The 12,711-nt window shown below is 39.6% G+C and overlaps 1 protein-coding gene across 1 annotated transcript in view; it reads right to left on the bottom strand.

The window, feature by feature from the left end:
* Window positions 1-12,711, bottom strand: part of CREB5 (cAMP responsive element binding protein 5) — a 388,727-nt gene that overhangs the window by 311,534 nt on the left and 64,482 nt on the right. The window contains exons 2-3 of the mRNA XM_035021403.1: window positions 5,503-5,574; window positions 812-905 (exon numbers count right to left, since the gene is read on the bottom strand). Of these exons, the coding sequence (XP_034877294.1) occupies window positions 812-905; window positions 5,503-5,574 (166 nt within the window). The remainder of the gene's footprint in view (window positions 1-811; window positions 906-5,502; window positions 5,575-12,711) is intronic.

The raw sequence follows: 12,711 nt of genomic DNA, 5'->3' as shown, positions 1-12,711 counted from the left end.
AGGCCCAAAAGGGTTCACTAACATGGCTCAAGGTCATCTGGCAGAGAGCCCACACTAGAGTTCAAGTTTCCCCACTCCTGGCCCTGCCCTCTGTTTTAATTCACTGCACCACCTATCAAAATGGGAAGGAATGGCAATTACTTGATGGATTAATTGTGATGTTTATTTATTTCTGCTCACATCTGCTGAGCAAGGGCTATGGTTCCATGCATTATCATCTCATTTAATCTCTCACTTAGGAGGAAGGTGCTGTTTCATTAAAAAAATTTCACTAATCACCTCCATGAGAGAGAGGGAGAGAGAGAGAGAGAGAGAGAGAGAGCTCCTTCTACTAAAGCCATCTAGCATTTTCCTTACAATACTCATGTGAAACATATCTTAGACAGTCCTCTAGTTTAGCTACATTTTCACATGTACACTATAGTGTGGTGTCCTCAAGAACAGGAATCATACCAATCTTTGCATCTCCTGTGGTACTCAGAACAGCATAGTAGGTACTGAATGAAGATGTTTTGCTTGAGCGATTACAGGCATGTGATTTTTAAAAATACTTATATGGAGCCAACTTCCATAGTAATAAATATTTTACATTCCTGAAAATGAGAAATCACAGCTCTTTGGTTATTTGAGTGAACACCACATTAGCTGATTACATTTCTGCCTACCATTATTTTAAGTCTCTGCTGTACCTTAGAAATATACGTCTTCAAGTCACAGAATATGCCAATGGAAATCATCCTATCGTAAGAACAAGTATCTCCCATGCGGCTGATCCGTTCACCCAAAGCCTTTTTGCCTGATGGCTCCTTACCTGATAACATATTGTCTGTTTTTATTGAGGGAAACTTCAAAGTCATTTCATGCTTGTGCCTATGAATCATCAGATGGTCCTCTGTTGGGAAGCGCTGTCAGACAAATAGAAAAAAAAGGGGGGGAGAGGGGAGAGGAGCCATTCAGTTTTATAATATATATTTGCCATCACAGAGAAAAAGATGTATTCAGCATTGTACATGTGACAGGCAAAACAAAAAATCAGTTCTGAAAAAGTGTGAAAGCATACTAAGTTAAATGCCAAATTATTTTTTGCAAGCAAATGTGCTGAGATAGTCCTTTGAACTGCACCCAAATATATGCATCATTATTTCCTTTATAGTTTACAGGGGTTTAATAGGTTGCAGTAAAATCTGGCTGAACAGTAATAAGAAATAGGAGACCTTTGCCTGCCATCATCTCTGACTCCCTACACCTTCCCTGGGAATTCCTTTAAAGGCCTCTACTTCCTAAATAGTCTTTGAATATAATCAACTGTGAAGACCCATCAGTCAATTAGATATTTCCTTAGGAACTAGAGGTTTGCATCTGAGGGAAGACCTTAAATTTGTGTTTGGTTAAAGAATAAATGAGAAAGAGGTAAAGGAACAATGCTGAAAGTATTCAAGTAATCTATATAATAGAAATATGCTATACCTTCAAAGATTAAGAGTGATTGAATGAATGCTCATGTATGTTCACAAAGAAACTAACAGTGACAGCATAACAAAGTAAATTCTCTTATTTCTACCTATATATGAGAGGAAAACATGTCCAAAATAGAAAAATGAACTTAGACCTAAGTAGCACTGGAGTTTTGCAAAACTATTTGGAACTTTTATCTAACAGTTACCGTTCTACATAATAGTAGAAAATAGTATACTACAAAATAGTAGAAAATAGTCTAAGGCATAATAAGTATGCTAGACGTTATCTAGAGATTAACCAAAAGTAGGAAAAATGCATGAAGCAGGAAAAGAATTTTGATTCATGTCAGACACTGGGAAAGAATTACATGTCATGCTTAACTGTTTGACATAAACACCTACAAATGTGCATGTGACATTTGTATAGTATGTTTCTGTTTATGAAGACCTTGCACACTGTGCTCATTATGTGATCTTTTATAAGTGTATAGATGATTTATAGTGACATGACATGTCATTTTTAGTATTCTATACTCTGTACAATGTAGTAAACCAACACTTTATTTTTCATTTTCAAAGAGTGATATTACAGTTGTTAAAAATGCAGCTCTCGAATGTTTTCAGCTGTCTCGCTTCTGGTCACACAATGGGATTGGATTTCCTGGCCCTTTTGTGGTTGGGTGGGGCCATGAGACCAGTTCTACCCTAGGAGTCATGAATGGAAGTGACAGGTCACTCACATGCCAGCAACTAATTCCTGGTACAAGACCCTCTTCCTTTTAACACGGCAATTCACAGTATTAGAAATAGTGACCCCTCAATTATCCTAAATCTTTGAAGGATTTTCGAATTCTAGAGGATTATGAAGAAGGTCCTGCCAAGCTACAACAGAAATGTAGAAATGTATGCTTAGGCGATTGAAATAAGCCTTTTGTTGTTTTAAGCCCTTGAAGCTTTGGGGTGATTTGTTATTGCAGTAGATCCTAGCCTCTCCTGACTCAGGCTGGTATGTTTTAATAACTGAACTTAACAGAGCATCTGCTTTATCAAGGTCAAATGAAAACATAACAAAAGACAATAAACTCTGCTGAACATTTCTGAATCTTTGACAATTTAGATAGTCTCTCAGAGCTTCCCAGTTCCTCAAGATAGTCATTATAAGTTTCAATTACCATTGTATACTGTGGTAGAAATCTTCTCTGCAAATGGTACAGATTTATGTTCATGTGAATGAGGGAATTCACTGGGCTAAACCCTTTGGAATATTCTGAAAGTAGTTTTGGGAATAAATATCGCCTAGTTATTTGTCATTTGTATCATATAAATTGGAGCATATAGAATCTGCAAAGCACAGCAATTATGTCAGAGTACTAACTACACAGAAGTCTGATTTATAAAGACTTTTTGCTGCAGCTTCATCTATTCTCTTGAACCTTTATCATACCTTATAATGACTATATCAAATACGGGACCCTACCATATGTGGTTTAGAGATAGGTTAAACTTCTTAGTCTTTCCATTAAAATCCATATTATAATTTTTAGTGGGATATATATATAATCAAAAAACAACATGGTAGTATCCTACATTTCGTATTTGTAAGCCATTTTTTGGTTCCATAAAATAATAGCCTAAAATAGAATATTATCCAGATTACTCATTAAATAACAATAATTTCCATAATATGTCATGTTAACTATAAATACCTCCCCAAAGAGACAATATGGGACATCATGGGGCCTTTTTAATTTAGCAGGAAAAGAGCAGCAAATTGTAAATAACCAAAATGTACAGTCTATGACAGATACCCAGCTGAGAGAGGCCCCTGGAACTCAAAGCATGTTCATGTCGAGGGCAAAGGAGCTGTGAAATTAACAATGGACTCTGAGCTCAGAAAGAGCAAGGGAGGCTTGTTTCTCTTCACTTCTGGGACAAAGCTAATGTATAAGGATCTGTAACACAAAAAAACCTCCCAGGTATTATAGACCATTCCTAATAGAGCAGAGCTTGTTTCCATGAGGGAAAAGGGGGAAACATCCTTCCATCACTGCCAATGTAGCACAAGCACTGATAACTCACATTTACTCCCCTTTCCAATCCCCAGCCATCCTTTCTTCTGGATGCAGGTCTCCAGGCTCATTACTACGGTAAATGCCATGATCACAACAACAGATTCGACTGTGATTTGCTAACACCCACCAGGAAACCCTTGGAATCACTAGGCAACTGCTACATTTCCTCAATTCTAATACCTCTTCAATTGAAAGATGCACATATTTTTAAAACAACTTGTCAAGAAAAGAAACACTTTCACCTTAAATAAAAACATCAAGTTTTACATGCAGCTTTGTAAGGGGTTGAGGGGAAAGGCTTGGAGTTTTACCTTAAAACCAAGAAACTACAGAAATCCTCAATTCTCATTTTGTCCAACCAGTCCACTCAGCCTTCTCAAGGAAATGACCTGCTCCTTCCCTGAATTCAAGGTCATTAGAAATGCGTCCCCCAGCCTTCACTACCGTCTCTACCTTAGAATTTGCGTGTAACTTCATAGTGTTACTTCCATTCCTTCCTGCCTCAGAGGAATAGCACCCCCTTCTCCCTCATGGGACCTTCCACACCCTTGTCTTCTGGGGGTTGGCGCTTCAGTTGTGGTTCTTCAATCCAACATGCTCACTTCTCCTTGCCCTTGACTAAATCCCACCCAGCTAGCCTTTCACTTAAAAGAAGCTCTCTCGGGCTGCTTCCTTCTCAGGCTACCATTATATCACTCTGTTTCCAGTCATTCCCTAGCGCTCTTGAAAGAGTCCTCTATGCTGGCCACCTCCACTTCCTCACCACCCACTCACTCATTAATCCCTTCCAACCTGGCCCCCACCCGGACTCCTCTCTCATAGGTCACCCGCCAGAACCCAACTGCCAAACCCAACAGCCTCTGCTCAGCCTCTCACTGTCCCAGCTCTAGCAGCGTCTGACACCAGTGACCACACGTCTGTGGCATTATTTATTTATACCCTGCCTGATTCCAAAAAGGAGAAAAGACAGCTTACAGCAACACATAAAATGGAGTGGGAGAGCATCAGCTAGAATTAGGGGACCCCCAAAAGGGAAGGGATTAAAAAACAACAACAACAACAAAGCTAAAGCCAAAACGCAAACCATCAGGCAGTCATTCTCAACTGGGGGCCATTTAGCAATGCCTGGAGACATTTTTGGTTTTCACAACTGGGGAGTGACCACTGGGACCTAGTAGGTAGAGGTCAGGGATGCTGCCAAACATTCTGTAATGCACAGGACAGCCCTTCACAACAAAGAATTATTCAGTCCCAAGTGTTAACAGTGCCGAGCTTGGGAAATTCTGCCACACGGTCCATAATTACAGCAGCAGTAATAGTAACAATGGTGAACATTAACTGAGCATTTATTATGTGCAGGCCTTATACTAAACACATGTAGTATCTCATCTAATCCTCACAATGATTCCACTTGATGGGAGCCATTGGAGGCAAAGAGGTTTAATCTAGCACAGCATGCCAACTTCCCCTCTTAAAGTTTAGATAAATGAAAAAACTGTGGGTTCTAGAAAAGCTACAGGGGGCTTATTGTACTCAAAAAGGAAAACAAAAGAAAACAGAATTCAGCTCTGATGGTGAGCTATTTCACCAGTAATTCAAAGGCCCCGTATCAAGTGACTATTGTAAAAGCAGCATCCTCCCTCCCCTTTCTGAAATAACAGTCCTGAACATCTGGTGGGCAGGATGCATCTGGCTTACCTCCAGGGGGAAAGTTAAGGATGGAAATGGCTAATGCTGATGTATTTCAGGGGCTGTGAGGGAAGTAGTTCAAACTATTCAAAGTAGAAAATAGCAATAATGAGGAGGAAGATGTTGATGATGGTGGTGGTGGTGGTGGTGGTGAAGGGGGCTTTGACAATATCTTAGTGAAGAAAGAAAGCCTACAGCAGGCATGATGGCCAAGTGAGAGCTGTTTCCCTGTCAAAAGGCAGCTACATCCCCATCAGAACAGACCAAAGGATCCCCACACTCACCTGAGAGCAGCCCGGGGCACTGCAGACAAACGGCCTCTCCTGCTCCAAATTCATCTTGGATTCCTCATAAATCTGTAGGGACAGGGGGAGAGGGAGGAAGGAAAACAGAAATCCATGAATATCTCCTGCTTCTACCTAAGAAACATGAGAAAGGCAATTGCTGGGAGCCCCTTTCTATGCCAATCCCCAAATTAGACAAGATAAACATTAACACAAACACAGGTCCCGCCTTGCTGAAGTTCACTAAGCTTTCTGCAGTCTGCGCTCCTATTGTTTGCTTGAGTGCATATTTATTGTACTTTGAAGAAAAATGCCATGGGGCTGTTGCAGCAGAAATTCTGTCTCTGGAAAACCACCTGGACTGTGTTATTACCCGGTAAGACTGTACCTGCACAAGAAAATGCCAAAGCAAAGTTCACACCTGTCCTTTGGAGTTGGCTACTTAGAAAAGTGAGAGAGAGGGCAGTAAACAGGGTTATCACCAGTGCGGTGACCAACCCTGAGCAGCGGTCAAGTAATTCAGCCATGATCACCCTGCCAAGCTTCAGGATGACCACAGGATGCAGAGTAGCCCTGCAGCCAGCTTAGCAAATGCCCCCAGTGGTGAGCCATGGTCTTCAATTCCTTTTCATTTCATGCAGTCACAGATGCCGCAACAAAAAGTATCATCCGAGTTATGCAGGGATAAACAGAAATAAGAAAATGCAGAAAACATCACCTTGGATATTTTGTGAATTTAGTTTGACAGGCTAATTTGAAATTAATACTAGATTAAGGCCATTGCCCATCTGATCGACAGAAGTTATCTGGAGTAAGGTAGCTTTGTGGGGAGAAAGCTTATGTTATGGTCTCAGTCACATGTTACATTCTAGTGTGTTCTTATGTAGGGATTAGGTTCTAAGGTAAGTTTATTAGGCAAAAATTGAGCGTAATCAAAATTACCTTTATAAATCCTCCCTAAAACGGATATAAATACATACGCATAGTTTCATGGTTACTAACCTACACAGTAACATAAAACAATTTTTTTTTGACAAAACAAAGGCGTTTATTACATTCTCAAACTACACCAGAGATGTTCACACTTTTTACATAAAAATTTTTTAAAACATCATAAAATACTATGCAAATTTAAGTTTCACAATTTAAGCCATTTTCTAAATCATACTTTTTGCCAATTTTAGAGTTGAGTTTAAATAAGCTACATGTGCTGCTGGTGGGACATGGCTCTATCAAGGGACTAAAACCGATTGCTTTATCTCTGAAGCACAGGAAGGAATTTGCTTCCTTAAAATGATGCCTGTAGGTGATACCAAAGGAATCCCAAGTCACCTTCACCCTTGAAAGAGGGAACTCTGCTTCTACTCAAGAAATAGGTACCCTAAAAAAAGAAAGAAAGAAATAGGTACCCTTCCTCCAAGGAAGCTTTATATCTTGCAAAAAACCCCAACGGTATTCTGTCTGTCACTATACCCTTCCCCAAACACTAACTAACCGACCTTCTTTGGGGAATAGGTGCATGCTTTCGCTTTCCTGAAATGCAAAGCAAAAAGACTTGCCTTAGATAACACTCCTAGTCAGATTTTAAAGAACAAAACAAATTTACACACGCAAACTCTTCTTCATGCTGCCTCCTCATTATACAATTTTCACTAAGTACTACCCTTTCCCCTCCATGTCTGGAATGACTTCCCACTCACTGGTCACCTACCAACACAGTAACTTAGCATAATTTTACAGCTTTCCTGGATCAGGCATATTGTGTAAATTACTTTATTATATTTAGAATAAGCAAAAAACACAAGTAGCTTTAGAAGCTTTCCACTTGTCCTTGTCTGAGGGAAGTCATGAGCAATTAAAATAACTTCTCAAATCTCATTATGCATTTGATTTTGCCATCACTTATCACAGAGCATCTCTCCTCTCCCCTGTGAAGGCTGACTTACATCTAAGCCTCAAAATAAAGGGTGAGAAACTGGTTTTGATCCAAGATAGAAAAACAACAGAGTAATTGGGTTATCCATTAATTAAATATGCCTTGTTTTTCTAGTAAATTTTTAAAAGCTTTCCTGGAACTTCTCTGTCTCTGTGACCATGATCAGCTTAACTACTGCCAGGTCACTTAACTGCTTTGGGCCTCAATTTCCCCTCCTTTACAACAAGCCTATAAATATAATCTTCAGTTCCTTCATTTCTATATCACACTGATCGGTTAGGAGGCCTGTAAGACATGCCTGAATTATGGAGAAAGGTCTTTGTATTTAAGTGTGTGGTGTTTGGAGGTGGGGTGGGGGAGGTTCTGTGAGCAAGTGTTACTAGAACCACACTCTAACGTTAACTATTCCCTATTATAAAAGAGAATTTGCTAGAAGGTGAGTCTTTCTCGGATACTACATAAGAGCTTTAGTTGCTAAGGTAACAAAAGAATGCCAGCATTAGTAACATGACTAACCAATATTAAGATGACCTGACAGTAAAATGCAAAAGCTCCATATAAATCCATTTATGGTGTACATCTAAAAGTAATAATTAGTGATAATAATTAGATTAATGTCTAATTAATAGAAGTGGTCAAGATTGGAAGTGCCACGACTGAAGGTTAAAAGGGATTCATTAAAAAGCCGAAGTGAGGTGAGAGATCGGCCAAGCCCTGCCAGGTAAGTGTGGGAAGAAAGTATTTTTCTACCATAATCACAACTCTACCCCAAACCCTACTTCACTAAAATGCTGACTTTCCCCATAAATTCAAGTCTATAATGGTAATAGTTCAGCAATTCTGCTTGATATCAACATTAGCTGCTTTATCTTAATTATTGGTTACCATGTGCTGTAACCAACGTGTAATGTGCATATGAGCTGTAGCAAATACCACCGAATTATACTATGGTGTTGATGCTTGAGGAAAGAATAAGCTCCAGCCATAAAGATTTACTCTGTCTTATTGAGCCCTCACAGTATGGATATTACATTTAGAGGAATAGGACTAATCAGAGAAACACAGTCTGCTTTCAATTAGATTTCAGTCATCAATATATTCAGCCAAGTGACCACTGTCATTTTGCTATTATATTTTTTAAACACGAACGAATCGGTATCAATTTACTATATGCTATGGATGCCACGGGCCAAATGCTTTGGCAACATAGTGGTGGAATAAAAGTCCTAAGGTAAAATGGCAGTTGCTAAAATAAAATAGGCTTAAGTGATTAATAAAGCCTGAGGCGAGTGGGTGTGTATATATGTGTGTGTGAACCTCAACCGCTTTATTTTGATGCACTGCGGTTCCCACATTTAGCCCTCTGCAAAGAGCACACCCTTACTCATTCCTTGCTGTGTGGGTGTTTGTGATAGTTTTTCTAAATGGTACCACTCTACCACACAGGTTTCATTACTTTTATCAACTAGTACAATCTGGTCTGATGTATTAGTGAAGGACCATTGGCCTCTTTTTATGGCCTATTATTATAGTTCTTTCCTAGCAAAGAGTGTAATAACTATTCTCTCAACAGACTCCTACTAAAGCCCTGTAAATATTCTTGTATCATCCATCAAGTGGGGCAAATCACTCAGACACGATTTTAGCCACAGAAGTCAGGCCTCATCCTCTTCTTTCCCCTTCTGTTGTTTTACCAGCTGGGACATTCTAATGAACCAAGTTTTGTTTGGCAATTGCCATACCCCAGGCTCCACTGCATCGAGCTAACATGGTAGGCGTTCAATAAATATTTGTGGAATGGATAATGAAGCCTGAATCATCATAATAAACCACCCCAAACAGCGTGCCTTTTCTCCACTCCTAAGGCAGTGGTTCTCAAACTTTTTGGCCCAGAACCAAGTTTTCAGCAAGGCAAGAGGTTGTGCAGACCACTTATTCCCCCCATTCTCGGTTATGACCAGAGAAGAAATTTCACCAGAGTCCGTGAAAGAAAAAAAAAAAAAAAAGTCAAAATGGCTTTAGGTGAAAACGACGAGACGAGGTTAGTTTTCATTAAATTTCACGTGTAAATGTATTCATTCATTATAAATTCAGTCTGTTAATATTGCCATAGACAGTGAAGCCACTGAAGTCCAGTCTATTAGCCATGTGCTGGCTCCTTGTGATCCCCACAGAGCACCCATTGAGAAACACTGAGTGACCCCATAAATTTGGTTAGATACAGTCATAATTATGGCAGACACTGTCTAATCATTTAAGAGTTTCTAAATAGTTCTGTTTTTTTGTTCCTCTTCTCCAAAGTTCAGATTCAGTGCTCACTTAGAACAAATGCCTTATGAGTCTAATTTCCCTTCAAATTTTTGGAAAACAACAAAAACCCTAATAACAAACCCTAATAGTGCATAAAGGGAGTAGAGGTTTTTCCTAGTTGACAAGGAGATGACAGCCTTGATTTACAATTCAAACCCTCAACTGCCACTGGATTCCTCAGCCTTGAAATGAGCAAGAATCTCTTTCATTGTTCAGCGTTTGACCCCACAAATTCCTCCTGGTCTAAAATGGGAAATCTTCCACAATGGCTGATGCAATCCATTCAAATGCTTTGCCAGGCCTTTAGAGATATACTTGGAATTACCATTTCATGAAAGGCAAATATTGCAAAAAATAAATGTTACTAAAAACTTGGAGAGTCTGCACAAGATACTGTAAATATGTATTTTAAATAAGGGCAACAACGGAGCTCAAAAGGAAAAAACCTCCATCATCTTGGTTTGCTGAAATGAGCCAAGAGCACTGCTTCCCTGTCTACATCATAGGAGGCCGTTACTGATCCTTAGTTAACAACAAACTCCAATCTTTGATCTCCAACCTTAGAATGGCACAAATTTCTTCCAATAACAGCAGACAGATTCATACAGTGATACGGGATTTGGAATATTAAGACACTAACAATGTTGTTTTCAACTAAAAATCCTCGTGCACTTTTATCAACACGGAAAGTTAGGGGAACTTCAAAGCTACAAACTGAAGTTGTACATATAAATGAGGACTAATAATATTATTGATACATCCCCATCAGCTATGCCATTGTTAATCTGGACCACGAATACATGATAGATCTGAAGGGGGGGGGCCTCAAATTTTAAGATTGATGTTAACAACATCTGTCAGCATTTATTGCCCTACCATGAGTGTGGAAAGAGCCTTCTTGTCGGGACTCATGTTAAAGAGAACTCATTACCTTGCTGAGGTTACGAGACTGCAGAAAGGGTTTTAGAGGGGGAAACACATCCTTCCTAAAGTGCCAAGGACAGCTAACAAACAGGAGCATCTTGAGTTAGTCACACTGTGTGAGAGTCCAGATCAGTCTTTGTTTCTGGAAACAAAAGTTGCTTATTAACTAAATTAGTTAACTGCACAGCAAATTTGTACTTCGTGTTTCTGGTGCGGGGGCGGGGGGAAGCAAACATTTCTCTCAATGTATTGGTCAGAAAGGCAAATGGCCTCACATGATAATAACAAATGCACCAGAAACACACTCTAAATTATTTTATTCTAAGATGTCTGATTCTACTTTAACAGCACGGAGGCAGGATGGTTCTGTTTTTTGTTCCTCTTCTCCAAAGTTCTAACACATGGCTAGCTCCTGGAAGGGAATTATATATTCAGTTTGGGGCCAGGACTTTCTTTCTTTGTGAGGGATATTGTATCTTTCACTACCTTATTCACTCATCTGTAAAACAGGACCATTTTAGTAAAACACTGTAAAATCAGACCATTCAAAGACATATCATTTGAAAAAGTAATCCATGGATGCTAACTGCAAAATGACAGGAAAGGAAATACTTTTATTTCAAATATACCTCTAGTTTTCTAACCTTAATATCATAACTTCAAATAGAAAAAATAAACACCCTTGAATTTAAGTCCAAGAAAATCAATTATTTTGAGTGTGTCTTTGCATCGCTCTCTGCATCTCTATGTGTATCTCTCTTTTTTTCTGTGTGTATCTTTGCTCTTGAAAATTCTTTTTGTGTGCCTATTGCTCTGTGTCTCTATTTGTCTTGTTATGTATGTCTGTCTCTGTCTCTCTTTGTGTATCTGTCTCACATACACATGAACATGCGCGCACACACACATTTTATCAGATCTGTTCTTACATAGACTTACTGGTAAAAAGATCTAGTAGGCTTGTTTCCTGTCTCAGTGTTATTCTTGAAGTGGGCTGCAGCTAGAATCTGAATTTCATTGGGCTATTATTATTTGCAGCTGTGTGACCTTTTTAAAACCCCCCCCCCCACACTTTTAAAGTGACATTTCAGCCCTCAAGCTTGAAACGCCTTGAATGTTGCAAAGTTTTCAAACCAGAGATTTACACTGGGAACAAGACTGACAGTGGGATCATACCTTCTACGTGAAGATTTCAACAGAACTTGGCGAGACTGGGGTGTGTTGCTGGGCAGTTTACAGCCAGAACTCTTCCCTGGAAGTCCTAAACTTTACACATACCGCCTCAGTTACATACCAGAAAATCACCGTCCTTAAAAGATGTTCACCATCCACTGGTCCCCCCAAAGTTCGGAATCCTAACAACCTGAATCAGAGACTTCATTAGGATTATTTCACACAACAGCATCATGCAGTGCTAAGGGACTGTCCAAAGTCCCCTTCAAACTAGGTCCGCTGTTCCCGGGAGGAAGGATTTCCAAACAGCTTTTGTCTCTGGAAACTCACCCAGGCTTTACTTCCCAAAGGAGGCCCTACCAGGAGAGTGCTGGGGGCTCACGTCCTCTCATGTACTTCTGCAGAGGTTTGTGGTTTTATTTATGTGGCCTTTATACTGTGTATGAAAAAACATTCCAGTGGGATTGGGTTTTCATATGTTAGATTCCTCTTTCTTTTTTCTTTTTTTTTTTTCAAGTTTTCCATATGTTTCTTTGGATATGAGGCCTCTTTTCAAAGTTGCTGGCTAATTTCTACTTATGTTTTGCACAATCCTGTCTTACAGCTTTCCTATCTATGGGTTCAATAGTTCAGAACGTATTTGCTAAGCATCAGTGTTGGGCATTAAACGTACAGAGCTGAATAAGCTGCTGCAGGGTCTATGTCTTTGCCTGCGAATGAGTATTTAGGTCCTACTCCTCTTCTTGCTCCCATGGAGCCCTGTGTGCGTGCGTGTGTGTGTGTGTGTGTGTGTGTTTGGTTTTTGGAGGGGGGGTTGGGGTTTTTTGTTTTGTTTTTTGTTTGTTTGTTTGTTTTTGCAGGACATACTC

The sequence above is a fragment of the Mirounga leonina genome, unplaced genomic scaffold, assembly GCF_011800145.1.
Source record: "Mirounga leonina isolate KUSES-001 unplaced genomic scaffold, KU_Mleo_1.0 Mir_174, whole genome shotgun sequence".
Classification (NCBI taxonomy): domain Eukaryota; kingdom Metazoa; phylum Chordata; class Mammalia; order Carnivora; family Phocidae; genus Mirounga; species Mirounga leonina.
This window is presented reverse-complemented; position numbering and strand designations above follow the sequence as displayed.